Source organism: Miscanthus floridulus, unplaced genomic scaffold (genome assembly GCF_019320115.1).
Source record: "Miscanthus floridulus cultivar M001 unplaced genomic scaffold, ASM1932011v1 fs_786_1, whole genome shotgun sequence".
NCBI lineage: Eukaryota > Viridiplantae > Streptophyta > Magnoliopsida > Poales > Poaceae > Miscanthus > Miscanthus floridulus.
The window spans coordinates 1-18705 of record NW_027097268.1 but is presented as its reverse complement, the minus strand read 5'-3'; the positions used below and the strand labels follow the sequence as shown (position 1 = coordinate 18705).

At 46.1% G+C, this 18705-nt stretch overlaps 1 protein-coding gene and 1 pseudogene across 1 annotated transcript; both read left to right on the top strand.

Moving 5' to 3' along the window:
- The first annotated feature begins 390 nt into the window (after positions 1 to 390).
- Positions 391 to 1209, top strand: LOC136533087 (uncharacterized; annotated as a pseudogene).
- Positions 1210 to 12528: 11319 nt separating this feature from the next.
- On the top strand, positions 12529 to 16593 carry LOC136533083 (cellulose synthase-like protein E6). The gene is made up of 7 exons (XM_066525653.1): positions 12529 to 12873; positions 13515 to 13836; positions 13957 to 14097; positions 14206 to 14337; positions 14863 to 15075; positions 15181 to 15750; positions 15828 to 16593. The coding sequence occupies exons 1-7, from the start codon at positions 12617 to 12619 to the stop codon at positions 16377 to 16379; spliced, it is 2187 nt and encodes a 728-aa protein (XP_066381750.1). The 5' UTR covers positions 12529 to 12616; the 3' UTR covers positions 16380 to 16593.
- Positions 16594 to 18705: the final 2112 nt, after the last annotated feature.

The window sequence follows — 18705 nt, the reverse complement described above, 5'->3', positions numbered from 1 at the left end:
GGCGTCTCCCGTTCAAAAGAGATACGGTTGGAGGTATGCAAATCTTTGCATATCCATGACCGTATCTGTTTCGGATTGTCCACATTTTTTAGATAGCCCGTGGATGCGTAGATGAGTTAGTTTCCATGGTCTGCTCTGGTCTGAGACAGAGTTTCAACATCACCTCCCTGTTGTTCTCCAGATACGCACTCTTCTTTGGTAGGACGTGTATCTAGAGAACAATGGGGAGGTGCTGCCGAAATTCTGTCTCGAATAGGAGTAGAGCATGGAAACTAACCTCATCTACGCATCCGCGGGTGGGATTAGGACCTATCCTCACCTATTAGACAGTAGGAATACCATGTAGATGCAATTGATGGTTACATTACTCGCTGATACATATGTTAGAGGATGGATGACCGTCAGTGGATGTACACGAGCTAGAGAAGTCAGAGTGATTACACCACGAAATGAATGAACAAGATCGATGCTTTCTTGAACAGTGCATTTGGCAAGGCTGCTAAAGGACATTGCCTAATTTTGTGTCCCTGCAGCAAATGTGGAAACAGCAGAAGGGTAAACAAGGTGGAAATGGGTAAACATCTTGTGAAGAATGGATTTACGCCGGACTACACCCGGTGGGTCCACCATGGTGAAGCCCATCGTATGAGAGAGGAGGTGGTGAGACCACGGGTGGAGGCTTTTGATGCTGATGTCGGGGTAGCAGACATGTTAGATGACTTTCACTAAGGACAGTTCGATGAGAGACGTGAGAAGAAGGAGATGGAGGCAGCTGCACAGGCATTCTATGACATGATGGACTCGGCACAGAAACCCCTTCACGATCGATCAATGGTGTCTCAACTGGATGCCATTGGACGCTTAATGGGGTTGAAGTCCGAGTTAAACTTGAGTCAAGAAGGCTTCAATAAGATGTTGGCCATGATTGGCACCCTTCTTCCGGAGGGTCACATTCTGCCAAAGAGCATGTACGAGTCACAAAAACTCCTTCATGCACTTAAGATACCATATGAGCAGATACATGCTTGTCCAAAGGGGTGCGTCCTATTTAGGAAAGAACACGAGCATGCAAAGTTCTATCCAAAGTGTAAATCCTCTAGGTACCTGGAGGTAGACTCTGATGATGGCCAGAAGAGGCAACTTACGATCCTCGTGAAAATCCTATGGTACCTTCCGTTCCTACCGAGGATCCAACGGCTATACATGACCGAGGAATCCATGAAACAGATGACATGGCAAAAAATGGCAAACGGTACAATCCTGACAAGATGGTACATCCATCCGATGGTGAAGCTTGGATCCGCTTTAATGACAAACATCGTGATAAAGCAGATGAGGCTCATAATGTACATGTCGCGCTGGCAACAGTTGGGTTCAATCCTTATGGAATGATGGCTGCCCCATACATATGTTGGCCCATCTTCGTTATCCCCCTTAATCTCCCCCCCCCCACCGTGTCTCCTTTCAACGACATAACGTATTCTTGTCGTTGATAATTCCTAGACACCCAAGGAGTAATATGGGTGTGTTCATAGAGCCCATGTTTGATGAATTAGTCCATGCTTGGGACGAAGGGGTATGGACATACGATCGAGCTACAAAGACAACCTTCAAAATGCACGTTTGGTACCACTACTCCCTGCATGACTTCCTGGCGTATGGGATATTCTACGCCTAGTGTGTTCACGGGAAGTTCCCATGCCCAATATGCAAGGAAGGTGTGAGGTTCATTTGGTTGTAGAAGGGTGGCAAGTATTCGTCGTTCGACAGACATCGTCAATTCCTACCTCTTGACCATCCATTCAGACAAGACATCAAGAACTTTATGAAAGGTGTCAAAGTGACAAACCCTGCACCACTGATGATGACTGGTGTCGATGTTCATGCTTAGATAGATGCCCTCGTGCCCAATGAAGAAGGTGGTTTTGTGGGATATGGTGAGCAACATATGTGGACTCATATCTCGGGCATGACGAGGCTCCCCTATTTCGATGACCTTCTTCTGCCACATAACATTGATGTAATGCACACTGAAAAGAATGTCACTGAGGCACTTTGGGCAACACTCATGGACACTAAAAAGTCTAAGGACAACCCTAAGGCTAGAGTGGACCTGGCAACGTTGTGCGATAGACCAAATCAAGAGATGCAGTCTCCTAGTCGTGGCAAGACCTGGAGAAGGCCTAAGGCCGATTTCGTCTTGAAAAAGGACCAAAGGAGGGAAGTACTTGAATGGATCAAGACGCTAATGTTCCCTGATGGGTATGCAGCGAATCTAAAGAGGGGAGTGAACTTAGGCACTCTGCGAGTCAACGAGATGAAGAGTCATGACTACCACATATGGATTGAGCGGCTTCTTCCGGCGATGGTTCAAGGCTATGTCCTGGAGCATGTCTGGCAAGTGCTAGTAGAGTTGAGCTACTTATTCCGCCAGCTTTGTGCCAAGCAGCTCTCTCGGACCATCATTGATGACTTGGAAAAACGGCACCCATGTTGCTCTGTAAGTTGGAGAAGATCTTTCCACCCAGATGCTTCTTGCTGATGTAGCATTTGATTGTGCACCTCCCATATGAGGCACGGATGGGGGTACCATGTAGAACCGTTGGTGCTATCCAATCGAGAGATGTCTGAAGACTCTTTGCAAAAAATGTAGAAATAAAGCCAAAATTGAGGCTTCCATTGCAGAGGCATACATTCTAGAGGAGGTGTCGAACTTCACAGAGAAATACTACACTGAGAACCTTCCTAGCGTTTATAATTCACCCCCTTGTTACAATGCTAGCAAAAATGAATCGAACCTCAGCCTTTTCCAAGGGCAACTCGGAAGCGCAAGTGCATCGACCACTAAGCAATTGAAATGAAGAGTGGCGCAGTATCATGCTATATGTGTTGACCAACCTTGTCAAGGTGTAGCCGTTCATTGGGTAAGTTCTGAACAAACTAGTTTCATTTCACCGTATGTCCTTGTTTCTTTGTCCAACCCCCTTGTTTCTTGTTGGTATAGGGAATTTCTTCGTCAATCCTGGCATGGATCAAGGCAACCTACCCTGCAAGAAAATGATACCCTTCTTTCATAGGGTGCGGGACTAGAGAGCCCCGATTTCATTTGTTGGTTCAAACATAAAGCCCAAACTGATACGCCTATAAGTGATGAGCTGAGACAGGTTGCAAACGGCTGTGCCATTAGGGTCAAGTCATTTACCGGTTATGATGTGAATGGATATCGTTTTCACATAGCAAGCTATGAGCAGAGTTGGCCCAATCGAAAAACCACAAACAGCGGAGTTCTTACGCCCGGCACTGATGGACTCGGCTATTATGGAAGAATTGAAGAAATCTACGAACTATCATTCTATGGTTCCAAACCTCTTACTCCTATCATATTTAAATGCCACTGGTTTCATCCTAGAGTAACAAGACAGACCACTAAGCTTGGGCTAGTCGAGATTCGACAGGATTTCATCTATCCAGGAAAAGATGTCTACATTGTGGCTTAACAAGCCATCTAGGTTTATTATACGTCATACACGTGCAAAGACACCGAGCATCTTAAGGGTTGGTCTATTATGCACAAGGTATCTCCACACAGTAAACTACCTGTCCCAAATGATGAAGATTACAACTTCAACCAAAACACATATGATGGAGAGTTCTATCAAGAAGAGGGGCTACAAGGGAGGTTTGACATAGACTTAACTGAAGAGATAGGAATGGAAGTAGACAATGAAAGGGATGATGACGAGGACGCTGGAGACGAGGTGCAAAATCTAAAGGACATACAAATGCTTGAGCGATTACGTTTAGGCAATGACAATGAAGACAACATTCGTCCTTCGGATAGTGTTGATGAGTTGGACAATGTTGATAGTGATGACAAGACCTATGATCCAGCTAATCTCAATCATGAAGATTATTTCTAATACATGTAATACTATGTTTTTTGTAATTATGTTTTGTTCATTTTTGCATATATTTCTAATACATGTATAACTATGTTTTTGTAATTGTGTTTTCTTCATTTTTACACCTATTTCTAATTACGTCTTGTTTTTCTTTTTTATTGCAGGTGATTGAACAAAGATGGCGGGTGACCGTCATAGGTCCATGAACTCGATTTACCAAAGACCACGCCGGCTGCAGGAGGAGGCAGAGGGGGCGGCGGAGGGATCGGACAGGAGGAGGAGGAGGAGGACCGCCAGCCGCAGGAGGGGGCCGTCTCCTCCCACGCCATGTGAGGAGGAGCTAGAGGAGGAGGTGGCGCCCGTGGATGAGTCAGATGAGGAGTTGGTTCGGTAGACGGACGAGGAGGAGGAGGAGGGGGAGGCGGCAGGCACGGGTTCCGCTTCCTCCGACTCCTCTTCGAGTGTCTACTTGCGAGGTCCCATGAGCCTCCCACAGGTTCCGCTTCCTCACCAACGTCCATTGATTCACCCCGAAGGGCAAAAGTAAATAACTTTACATGTTATCACCACTACTTCATATGATATGATGAAAAAAAACTAATATTTTTTCTTAATCACTTGTGCAGGAACTAGGTGGTTGTGTCGGGTGGTAGCACACGGCTAGTCAACGGCATCCTGGGTCTTCTGTGCAGGCAACACTTCCCCAACATTGTCACGTACGCATCGAAGACGGAGCCAGCCTACTCGTTTGACCACTACGCCGTCGCCCTCGATGCGGAGTACCCCAACAAGGCGACGCGGGTGAAGGCAGAGTTTTGGGTAAGTCTCCCTCACACAATATTGTTCAATACATCGCATTCATTGGACTTTTCTTGAAATAATGAATGGATACATCGCTTTTGTATGCAGACTTATTACAGATGCGAGGAAGGATTTGAGGCCAGGGCGGAGCAGGTGACTACCAAAGCCTGTAAAAAACTCATCACCGACATGCATCACGAGGTGTGCATCCAGGCCATCGTAACCTACTATGGGTCGAAGCTTGGAGAGAGGAAAACCAAGAAAGATGCAAGAGAGATGCAGCTGACCCGAGAGCAGTACCTTGAGGTAAATGAAGAACATGAATATTGATTCGTTTTGAGATTAAGTTGGTTGAATTTGATCTTCTTATATGTCCAATACTTGATGACGTGTAGATGATTCCCTGGTAGTGTCAAGCATATCCCGAGTGTTGTGCGATGATGGTGGAGAGGTGGTTCACGGAGGAGTACCTCAAGATGCACAAGGATGCCTAGGACCGTTGTTTGCAGATGCAAGGTCCAGCACACCATCAAGGCAGCCGCAGCCTCACCGGATACAAACAAGCATGGGTACGCAAATTCATTTATCTATTATGACGTTCAGTTCTGCCTGATTTCTAATCATCGTACTGTCTTTCTCGCAGTCGGTGTCACATAGTGGCCAGGCTTGCTCGGACTTCCAGGCATGGTGTATGGCCCACAAGGGCAAGGAGACGTCCGATGTCTCCTTCAACCTGGAGGACCCGCCCGAGGCATACACGAACCCGAGCGTCCACTCCCGCATCAGTGAGTACACTGAGGTGGCGAGGTCGCTCCATGGGTCAGACCATGATCCGAGCACCCAGGACTTCGATGGAGAGGCCGTCATGAGGGTGGGGCAAGGCAAGAAGCATGGGCGGTTCTGGCTTGGCGACGGCGTCATCGACACGGCCTCTACTCCTTCTCTCTCCCAGATCCGAGCATGGAGCACGAGCGAGAGCTCGGCCATTCGCACACGGCCGACTGCTGCACAGCACCGGGTCGACGCACTCGAGGTTATTCCTATTTTACTCGTCATACATTGATCTTTACACACCTTAATTAGCTTTGCATTACTGAAATATTGGAGTGAAATATTGCAGGCCCGACTGGAACAAGAAATGAGGCAACGTCAGGAGCTGGAGGCCAGGCAGCAGAGGATGGCGGCATAGCTAGAGGCCGAGCGGGCCGAGCGGTAGGCCCAGACGTAGAGGCTGACGGACATTACGGAGTTTCTACAAGGGCTTGGGTAATGTGTGGGCTTCTCTCTACCAGTTGGGCTGTTGGTTCCACCTCCGCCTCTGCGTCCTGCAACTGCAGCTACTCCTGTGAGTATGAAAGTTTTTTACTTTCGCTTGTGCTTTACTTGTATGGCCTCTACCTTTCTAGATTAGCTATCCAAATAATCTTGTCTCACATGCAATCTCTTCTCCTTTGTGCAGTCTCCATCTGATGGTGGTTCGAATAATCCACCTCATGCACCTCCGAATGATGGAGCTGGGCCTTCACCACAGTCGCAGTGGCCGAGATGAGTGCACGTTGTATTTTTTTTATTTGTTGTTCACTTGGTGATGGACTTGTGATATACTTGTGATGCACTTGTGGACTTTAATGGACTTGTGGATTTATTTGGATAGACTTGAGCACTTATTATTATATATGTGATATATATTGTGATGGATGTGATATGTGCGGATAGATGTGTGGATGGATGAGATATATATGTGATGGATGAGATATATATGATGAATGAGATATATGTGATGGATGAGATATATATGTGATATATGTTTATATGAATTTATTTATCATGATAGAATATAAAAAAATTAAAAATTGTCGTTTTAGGACACTTTGTCGAGTGTTGCACTCGGCTAAGGACCCCGTTGCTGAGTGCCATGGTCACAGCACTCGGTAAAGCTGGAAAAATGGGCGCTCGGAAAACCATTTTTCCAGCTTTGCCGAGTGCAATGACCATGGCACTCGGCAAAGGGGCCAGAGGACACTCGGCAAAGAATTTTTTAAAAAAAAATTCAAACTTTGCCAAGCACCAGCCAGGGGGCACTCGTTAAAGAATTTTTAGAAAAAAAATAAAACAACTTTGCCGAGGGCCGGATAGATGGCACTCGGCAAAGAATTTTTTTTTAAAAATAAGGGTTGGCACTCAGCAAAGCGACCGTCAACGGGGCCGGCGCCGTAACGGTAGCTTTTCTTTGCCATGTGCCCCCAGGGCTCTCAGCAAAGCCTTTGCCGAGTGCCCAATAAAAGACACTCGACAAAGAGGGCTTTGCCGATCATTTTTTTGCCGTGTGTTCTTTGCCGAGTGCCGCACTCAGCAAAGGCTTTGCCGAGTATAATTTGGCCTTTGCCGAGTGCCTCCGGCACTCAGCAAAAACCTGAATCCAGTTGTGCGTGTCGGACTTTTTTTGGCAGCGTCGTCGTGATACGTCGTGGAACTATCACGTGGAGTTGTTGGAGTGTGGTTGCCGCCTTTGTTGATGAAGACTTGCATCCGGCGTGGTAGATGCATTCATGCATCTGCCGCCTTTGTAGATGAAGACTTGCATCCGGCGTGGTAGATGCATTCATGCATCTGCCGCCTTGTAGACGTCCATGCATAGCTCCTCGATGTATGCTGCATATTAGAGATAATATATACGAGGGATGCTAGAGATTAGATATTACATAGCCGCTATTAATAATCATGGCCGGCACTATGGTTACAGACGATGTGGCATCAGCTGGTGAGCATGCGCTACATCGCCAAGCGCAAGATCAGGACAACGGCCTCCATAGCAACGAAGGCGCCGGCCTCCACAGTAGGGACGAGTAGATGAAGGAGCCGGCCTCCTGCGCCGCGGACGCGCATCGAGTCGACCTCCTGGTGCATGCGCCTGCCCCCGCGCTCCATCTTGGTCTTCGTCACCTTGTTCATCGCATCATGGCGATGGATCTACCAATGGCGGTTCCGACGCGACGCGGCAGACGATCGAGTTGGCCGCCTGGGCTCCGTACGTGTGTTGGCGCAACCGAAGAGAGCAGCCTCCTCCTCTAGGTGTTATGCACAGAGCGACGGCCCGCACGGGTGGCGTTCATCGTCGTCGCATCACTGGCTGAAGATCGCGAAGGCATCCTCTGCGTCGCCCTCTTGACGATGGCGTGTTCGTGGATAGATCTTGGCCGGTGGCCTCTTCGTGCGGCCGGCTTGAACAGATCTCCTCCTCTTGGTCATCCTCGCCGTGCCGTGGCGGTGGCTGGCGCCTGCTCGGGCTGCCTCTGGCCGATCCGCACCGAGCCTCGATCTGGATGGATGGCGCCGTGGCGGCGGCTGCCGTTCCCTACCATCCAATCAGCCGGGCGTCCCTTCCCCTTCGTGGTAATCCGTGGGCTGCTTTTATACACCAAGGAACTAGGGCTGCAGCTGACCCCATCTGTTGCACGCGCCGCCTCGGTTTGTTGAGATGCAGAGAGATTTTCCGGGCGCTGCGCACGTTTTGGGCCAATCCTATCCATCTGCAGCAGCTATCTCCTGCGACAGTTCATCTAGAAGACTCTGGATATGGACTCCACCACGGCGCCACCAGCTGTCTCACAGGCCTGGCTAATAACGTGACAGCCCACAAAATAATACGTATCTTCTGTGTACGTGTATATGTACATATGTAATTCATAGATGCATGCACGGACGCCGCACAGATGAGGTGCAGGCAGGACCGCAGGAGGCAGCTAAGCTAACCAGCTTGCACGTCGCATGCATGATAAGGAGGCTGTACCATCATGCTCGTACAACTTGTTAGCTTCTTCTTTGTTCTTGCATGGCTCACCGCTCACATCCCTACGCGTGTTTAGAGATGAGATTTCCTGTGAGGCAGTGCGCGTATATATGATTAATCTCGAACATGTGAGCGAGCTGCCATGTCGATCGTCACCACTCACCAACGCATGCACGTATGGCAATTGGCAACATCCGTGTAAGAACAAGTATAGCAATTGCCTTATATAGCGAGCTAGTCAGTATTTTTTTTTCTTATGTGAAGAAAAGAGATAAGAGCTCAGCTTTTATAAGAGCAAAACAAGCTGGACACAAAAACATAAACACTGCTAGGTCTAGATAGAAATGCATGTGAGAAGGAATATATATGAAACAAAATGTAACACATGATATAATATAATAAAAAAAACTTTTTATAGATACATACAGCCTGTTCGTTTGGCTGGGCTTGTTCGTTGCTGGATCGTGAAGAAATACTGTTGGCTGGTTTGGTGTGAGAGAAAGATACTGTTCCGACTGAAAATTTACGATCGTTTACGAGGTAATAAGCCCAGCCGATCAGACTGATAAAAGATAACTATTATATAGATAAACATTTGATTTTATTATTGACTTATACCAAGACTCCATTCTCCAAGTGATGCACTCCTGACTGCTTGTTAGCCCCTTTCGCGCGTCATGCAGGGCAGGCACGCGCCGACGACGAGCAAGCTTACTCCTATGTCCTAATAGGAGTACAGTAATGCTGGGAAGCGAGCATCCGTCCACCCGAACGCTCTGTTGGTGGATTGTGATGTCAGCCTAACTACCCTCTTCTATCCACTCAGGAGTTTCTCAAAAAGAATTCTCTCTTTCCAATCGCTCCTATCCGTTCGTCCAATTGCTCATATCCGCTCCAGGAGCAATGGCCACCGTGAGGACTAGGAGCGAGGCACCCGCAGCGTCCTCCATCGCCCAGGCGAGGAGCGGCGCAGCCTGCCGCCTCTGAGGCGCAGCGATCGGCCACTGTCGTTGCCAGGCGGGCGCGTGGCCATGCTCAGAGCCGCGGCGCGTGGCTGCCCTCTCCTAGTTGTGCGGTTGCTGCCTCCCCGCCACGTCGCGGAGCCACCGCCGCGGGGCCGTTGCGTCCGGTGAACTCCGCACACCAACGAGCCTCCAATCTCCCAAGCACCAAGGAGATGTTGCACTGAAAGCGCATGTTTCAAGTGTTTCAGATGTTTCAAAGGTATGTTGCAAGTGTTTCATATGGATGTTGCAAAAATAGATCGAGATGTTGCATATGTTGCAATGGTTGTACACGTATGTTGCAAGTGTCTGTTCCCAATGTTTCATCTGTTTTTCAGACGTGTGTTGCAAGTGCGTTTATCCGGATGTTGTATATGCTTCACACATATGTTGCAAGTGTTTTATCAGATGTTGTGTATGTTTGCAGTGGTTTTCAAGTATTGTCGGATGTTTTTCCAAATGTTTCAGACGCATGTTTCAAGTGTTTCATCTGTCTTCTTTTGTACTTCCCTCCGTTCGTGTTTACTTGTTAGCAACTTTTTACTGTAGCAAATTTGACCATCTGTTTTTTCTTCTAAAAAATATTAGATACTTCAATGTATATAACACTAATGAAGTATGTTAAATAAAGAATCATATATGTGAAAACTTGATGTATCTAAAAATCTTTTGCAGAAAAAAACGTATGGTCAAAATTGCTACAGTAAAAATTCAGTGACAAGTAAACAAAAACGGAGGTAGTATGTTGTAAGTGTTGCATTTGGATGTTTCAAAGTAGATTGGGTGTTGCACATAGGATGCGCGTGCGAAGTAGGAGAGGGGCGCGAGCGGTCCCCCTGCGAGCGACGTCCAAGCAGCGTGGGCCCCTGTGTGGGTGCACGAAACGCAGGCGTGGACAGACGATGTCCGGGCAGTGCGGGCCCTATGTGGACGCGCGAAATAAAAGCACAGAAATGGACTACAGCCGCGGACATCCGTCCAGACGTCCCGACACTAGCAGTGCCCATATGAGTATATATCAGTCTGGGACACGATCACACGGACAATGACCAGCTACTGTAGTAGCCAGTTGTCCAATCAAGTGGCGAGGCGATTACTACACGGGTGTTCCTCCTGGTCTCGAGCTAGCTTTCCGTTCAATGTGACTGTGAGCGAATCTTCCCTTCAAGACGCAGCCGGCGGCCTTGCTCGATCATGACGCTTTTCTTCTTTTTTTTCTTTAAATGTCGGGTCCTATATATTTATGAGCTGATAGTGATATGATAATGTCAGATACTGCAATAAGACGCAAAACAAGATAAGCATCGGCAATCGAGTGGAGTGGGATCTGTGGATGAACCTCACAATTACAGTGGACGCTATCTTCTTCACCGTCGTTTTTCAAGAAGACGAGTTGTTCGTCTTTTACGCCCCGGCCCCGGCCCGCGGCTGCTAACGGTGAAAGGCTTCAGGAAACAGCGATATTCTCTCGAGGAAATAGGCGGCTGACGACGCCACTGGTTCAGGGGCCGGGACCTTTGGAACGAATAAAGCATAGGAATTAATTTGGAGGAATTTTTAATCCTACAGGAAAATTTCCTATACATCTGCTTGTGTTCATAGGGTGAGTGTGCATACGTGTTGAGCGTCTGCGTCTATACTTGTGTAATTCGCAAAAAAAACAAAGGATCACATAAACCCTATGAGATTCGTTTGTATTCAATGATATGGAATTTTAGAAAAAGGTAGCATGTGGTTCGATTTTATAGAAACTTCTCTTTATGTCTCTCTCTCTTGAAATGTGTGCACGTTTCTTGTTTTCTATCCAAATGCCACATTAGAAACTTTCCTATATATATTTTTGAATTCATGTATGATTGTAAGTTCCATGTAACTTCAATTCTACGTTTTTTCTTCTATTTGTGCTTTGAGAATTCTGCGTTATATAAAGAGCCGCTAAACATACATGCAACTGCTTGGATCCATAAAAACTCTTAGTGCTTATTTGGATCTCATTCTCATATTGAGATTCTAGATTATAGACAGTGAATGTAGAATCTGGATTCTAGATTAAAAAAATGATGGTTGTTTGGACCTCATTCTCAACCTGATAGTTGCCTTTGCATAGTGAAAAATCTCCAAATAGTAGACTTAGGTTGTAGATAGTTCGATTCTAGAATCCAAGTGTTTGGATCATATTCTCATTTTTCTTAAGAGATCCAAACAGACCATTAGTTCTTTTTTTTCCTCCGTATCATAAAAAAGATTTTGCAGCTCTCTCCTTCATATTCTTGAAAAAAAATACACTCGACAGGAATACAACTTCAATAAGAGCCCACGTGATGATACTACCCACCCGGCAGCCGGCACGCCCGCGCGTTATATATATATATATATATATATATATATTATATATATATATATATAGGGAGAGGCTATTCAGTAGCCAGCTACAAAATAAGTTATTCTGTAGCCACCTCTATTTACCATAATTTTATATACTAATTTACCATAATGTCAATATATATTTACTATAGTTGGGTTACTATAACACACGGGGATATTTACCATAACGTTATAGTAAACCACTTAGTAAGGAGTTACTATAATCTCATAAATTAATATAATAATTATCGTAACTCAAAGTGGCTACAGAATAAGTATATTTTGTAGCCAGCTTACAGAGTAGTAGTTCTATATATATATATATATATTATATATATATATATATATATATAATATATATTATAGGGAGAGGGTATTCAGTAGCCGGCTACAAATAAGTTATGTAGCCCCTCCATTACTAAATTTGATACTAATTTACATATATAAACATATTTACGTAGTTGAGTTCTATAACATAGGACGTTATATAACCCTTAGTAGGAGTACTTAACTCGTAATAACATGATTATCGTAATCAAAGTGGCTACAGAATAGTATCTGTGCTAGCTCATGATGTAGTTCTATATTATATATATATATAGTATATATATATATCTAGAGAGAGAGAGGAGAGAGGAGAGAGAGAGAGGAGAAACACACACACACACACCCCGTTGCGCAGTCCTCTTATAGACACCTCTTATAGACAGCTCCATTATACAAACGGGTAGCGACCGAGAGAGACGAGGTGAGAGATGAAGCAACTGTTTGCTACTGAGAAGCTCGGGGGCAGGGTGCTGTATAGATTCCAAGCCATCACGGTGTTCGTGGGGATATGCCTCGTGCTCTACTACAGGGCGACACATATCCCAGCGGACGGTACCACAGGGAGGGCGGCGTGGCTGGGGATGCTCGCGGCGGAGGTGTGGTTCGGTTTCTACTGGGTCCTCATGCAGTCCGGGAGATGGTACCCTATCCGCCGCCGAACCTTCAAGGACAGGCTCGCCGACAGGTTTTCTCTTGTCATCGCACAAGCTACTCCGGTTCCGCCAATTACCGTTTCCTACGTTCTGAAAAGATCTTTAATTGTCAGCATCAACGTTCAATTCCTATTATTATTGATTATGATTAGAGTCTACTACAAGATCGATGACTAGATATTTTTTATTTTATAAGATATTTTAGGGTTTATCTATTTTTCAAGCAACATATGCAGATTCCATTAGGGATCTCTAGTTAGAATTGCTAGGTTATATCTGTTTTTTCTCTAGCACGATATGTAATTAGTTGGAACCTAAGTTAAGTTGTATACGCTTTGTTTCATCTTTTTATGATATCATAAATCTATATTTTAGCTTTCAACTTTTAATATAATTATATTTTAAAGTTACAAGTTTATATTAGCTTTTGATTTTTTGTCCATTAGTTAAGTTGAAATCATATTAAAAAGTATTCTAGATCATAGGCTATCCTATTGGTTCTACAATGGCCATTTCAACTTGCACGACGATACTCAATATGTTAAATTTGTTATATGAAAGTATTATATGTGTAATAGTATCATTTTACATATAAATTACCAATATTACCTTTTGTGCACAAAAAGGTAATTATGCTATGCTGAGATTTAACGAGCCGTATAATTTGGCACAGATTTGGAGAACGACTGCCTTGTGTGGACATCTTCGTGTGCACCGCAGACCCAAAATCAGAGCCACCAAATCTTGTCATCTCCACAGTGCTATCGGTCATGGCATACAACTACCCAGCTGAGAAATTAAACGTCTACCTCTCAGACGATGGAGGCTCGATTCTCACTTTCTATGCTCTGTGGGAGGCCTCCTTGTTCGCAAAGCATTGGCTCCCATTTTGCAAGACATACAAAGTTGAGCCAAGGTCACCAGCTGCTTACTTCTCAGAGTCAGATAAGCGCCGTGATGATCTGCACACCTTGAAAGAATGGTCATTCGTCAAGGTATGCATGTTTTTCTAACATCGTTAGACCCACCGCTTATGTAACCAATTACTAATAAGCAGGACACAAATGAGGACTCAGATTTTTTTTGGTCATGCCAACTGATATTCCATTGGGCAGGGCCTGTACGAGGAAATGACTAAGCGAATTGATTCAGCTGTCGTGTCAGGCAAAATTCCAGAAGAAATGAAAGCAAAGCATAAAGGATTTTCTGAATGGAATTCAGAAATGACTCCCAAAAATCACCAGCCAATTCTTCAGGTAGCGTTCCTGTCCTCCAAGCTGGAGCGTGATTTAATAATTGTGGAGTGAAGAACTTCATGAATTTGATTTGAGGCTCCCAATTCTGACAGTTCGCTTGTTTTCTAGATTCTGATAGATGGAAAACACATCAATGCAAATGACAGGGAGGTTAATGTACTACCAACACTGGTATACATGGCACGAGAGAAGAGGCCTCAATACCACCACAACTTCAAAGCTGGGGCAATGAACGCTCTGGTGCTTGCCCTATCTGTCCTTATCTTCGAACTTGACAAACTTCTTTTTAAAACTCCCTACTTTACACATTAGTGTTTGTTTATTTTCATATATGCAATAGATAATTTGAATAATGCTTGTACATTTCAAACAACTACTGATGCAGCCACGAACATTGTAGAATAATGCTTGCATATGCACATAGGTGGGTATTTGTCTATCTGCTGACACCTCAATAATCCATTAAGCATCATTGAATCAACAGTGCATCAACAATTTCCCCAAGTTGAATTTAAACAAAGCGTTAAAATCTCCAGTTCTCCCGCCCTTTATCAAAATATACAATTCAAGAAATGTTGATTTTACCTAGATGTGGGTAAAATATCACAACTGTGAGATATCAGCAGGTGCGGTATGGAGTCTGAAATTATCATAAACAAACTCTCATTACCACCAAGCTGGCTAAAATGTTAAATATTCCATGAAACAATATGATGCCTTAACATCATGAGTCTAAAATATGTGAACATTTCTTTTGAAATTCAGATAAGGGTATCATCAGTGATAAGCAACAGCCCTATCATCATGAATGTGGACTGTGATATGTATTCCAACAACAGTGACTCAATCAGAGATGCGTTGTGCTTCTTCCTTGATGAAGAAATGGGTCACAAAATCGGATTTGTACAGTACCCTCAGACCTATAACAATGTGACCAAGAATGATATATATGACAACTCCCTCCGTGTCATCAATCAGGTCAGCAATAGCAATATAATTTCAACACCTTTCATAAATAGCAACAGCAGTATATGCAACTACTATACATGTCATGACACTAACGTAGCTACTTTGGATCTAAAGGAGCTGAGTGGTTTCGACAGTGTGGGTGGCCCTCTCTATTGTGGCTCTGGATGCTTCCATAGAAGGGAGATCCTATGTGGCAGAAGGTACACCCAAGAATACAAGGAAGATTGGGACAGAGGAATTAAGAGAAAGACACAAGTCAATATATATCAGACTGAAGAGAAAGCGAAGTCATTAGCAACCTGCGCTTATGAATATAAAACACAGTGGGGAAATGAGATTGGCTTGAAATATGGTTGTTCAGTAGAAGACATCATCACTGGATTGGCAATACATTGTAGAGGGTGGGAGTCAGTCTTCATGAGCCCATCAAGAGCAGCATTTATCGGTGTAGGTCCAACAACACTTGCTCAGACAATACTGCAACATAAGAGATGGAGCGAGGGTAATTTTTCAATTTTTCTTTCAAAGTACTGTCCCTTCTTCTTTGGACATGGAAATATCAGGTTACTACATCAAATGGCCTACTCAATTCCTGGTTTGTGGGCACCAAACTCACTCCCTACGCTATATTATGTTATCATCCCTTCACTTGGCCTTCTCAAGAGCGCTCCCTTATTTCCAGAGGTAATGTTATATGATAAGTGTCACTTTAGTTTCGTATAATTTGCAGTGAAACTAACACGATGCCCTTGGTCATTCAGATAATGAGTCCATGGGTCATACCTTTCCTATATGTTTCATCGGCGGAGAATATGTACAATCTATATGAAGCATTATTATCCGGAGAAACATTGAAGGGGTGGTGGAATGGACAGAGGATGTGGATAATTAAAAGAATAACCTCATATCTCTATGGCGTCATTGACACAATCAGGAATTTGGTAGGACTGTCAAAGATGGGGTTTGCAGTTACATCAAAGGTCAGCAATAAAGATGAATCGAAAAGGTACGAGCAAGAAATCATGGAATTTGGATCGTCTTCACCAGAATATGTGATCATTGCAACAGTTGCATTACTCAACCATATGTGCCTGGTGGGAGGACTGTGTCAAATCATCACAGGCACCTGGCATATGGCATTGAATATATTTTTCCTCCAGGTCATTCTATGTGGGGTGCTAGTTATCATCAATATCCCAATCTATGAAGCAATGTTCCTCAGGAAAGACACAGGAAGAATACCATTCTCAGTCACACTAGCTTCCATTGGCTTTGTGATTTTGATTGTGGCCCTGTTTGTACCAATAATTTGAGGTCATAGAAGAGGCACTGGTGAATTTCTTAGAGTTCAATTGAATATACTACACACACAAAAATGGATTATACAAAAAAGATGTCCGCATACTGTCTCATGTAAAACCCAAACCATCCTAAAACAGCACTTCCTTATGTGTTATGTTTTAGGGGGCATTGTCTGTTGCCTCATCATTTCAAAGGTCAAATCAATACGTTTCTCTGTTTTCTTAAGAGTAGATATGTTGATTATGATTATGTATTGGAGCAAATACATAATAAATTAGTGATACACATAAGATGGATCAAAAGAAAGACTAATCAGTCTTTTAGACAGTAGAAAATGCAAAAGTGCATAAAGGGAGAAGTCCCAGCTTCATCTTGAAAGTTCCCAGCCAAAAAAAAGATGGCATTGCAAGCGCTCTAACTAGCCCACCAGCCGCACCACCTCCACCAGCGGCCGCTCCTGCTCCACCGGCCCGGGACTTCCACCTGACGTACAGTCGGCGTCCCCGGGCCTCTGCGACAGCGCCCATGACCGAGCAGCCTGCACCACCGCCAGCGGCCGAGCAGCCTGCACCACCACCGCCCGTGCAGCCTGCTCCGGCGCCGGTCGTGCCGGCTCCTGCACCAGCACCTGTGCCGCCGGCCTCCCAGATGGTCACCCGATCACAGACCGGCACTCTTCGTCCGGTCCAGCGCTACGGCTTCTCCACCACCCACTCCGTCGTCTCGCCGGTACCGGCGAACTACCGGAGTGCCTTGGTCGACCCTCAGTGGAGGGCTGCCATGGCTGACGAGTACAAGGCGCTCGTCGATAACGGGACATGGCGCCTCGCTCCTCGTCCTCCCGGCGCCAACGTTGTGACGGGCAAGTGGATTTTCAAACATAAATTCCACTCGGACGGTTCCCTTGCCCGCCACAAGGCACGTTGGGTGGTTCGCGGATTCACCTAGCGCCACGGCATCGACTACGACGAGACGTTCAACCCCGTCGTCAAGCCTGCCACGATACGCGTCATCCTCAGCATTGCTGCTTCGTGATCCTGGCCGATCCACCAACTCAACGTGAAGAATGCTTTTCTTCATGGTCATTTGGCGGAGACCGTTACTGCCAGCAGCCTCCCGGCTTCGTCGACCCTGCAGCGTTCTCTATATGGCCTGAAACAGGCTCCTCGGGCATGATACCAGCTGTTCGCCGCCTATCTCCAGCTGCTCGGCTTCGTCGCGTCCGTCTCCGACACATCTCTCTTTGTGCTCAAAGAGGGGGACGCTACAGCCTACCTGCTCCTGCACGTTGACGACATCATCCTTACAGCGTCCTCGACCGACCTCCTGCAGTGCATCATGGCGCGTCTTCACTCCAAGTTCGCCATGACGGACCTCGGAGATCTGCACCACTTCCTCGGCATCTCCGTCACGCGCTCGCTAGAGGGTCTCTTCCTTTCCCAGCACCAGTACGTTGTGGATCTTCTACAGCGGGCGGGCATGGCCGAGTGTCACCCTACCGCCACAACGGTTGACGCTCGTGCCAAGCTCTCTGCCACCGACGGAGCTCCGGAATCCGATCCGTCCCAGTACCGGAGTATTGTCGGCGCTCTACAGTACCTGACGCTCACCGTCCCGAGCTCGCCTACGCGGTCCAGCAGGTGTGCCTCTTCATGCATGATCCCCGCGAGCCTCATCTCGCGTTGATCAAGCGCATCCTGCGCTACGTGAAGGGTACTTTGTCCACCGGTCTCCACCTCAGCTCCAGGCCGGTTGACTCCCTCACCGCATACTCCGACGTGGACTGGGTAGACTGTCCGGACTCCAGGCGCTCTACGTCCGGCTACTGCGTCTTCCTCGGCGACAACCTGGTCTCTTGGTCCTCCAAGCACCAGACGACGGTGTCCCGTTCCAGTGCTGAGGCTGAGTACCACGCGGTTTCCCATGTCGTGGTTGGGTGTTGTTGGCTTCGTCAGCTTCTCCAGGAGCTCCACGCGCCCATTGCTTCTGCGACCGTCGTGTACTGTGACAATGTTAGTGCCGTCTATATGACCGCTAATCCTATCCACCATCGTCGCACGAAGCACATCGACATCGACATTCACTTCGTCCGCGACAAGGTTGCCTTGGGACAGGTTCGGGTGTTGTATGTCCCTTCGACTCATCAGTTCACGGACATCATGACCAAAGGCTTACTTGTACAGTTGTTCACTGACTTTAGGTCCAGTCTTTGCGTCCGCGATCACCTCCTGCTACGACTGCGGGCGGGTATTAGACATGTATAGTCCTGTATACGTTGTATTTGGACATGTTGTACTCTAAGCCCCATTGGGCTATATATGAAAGGTCATCCCCCTA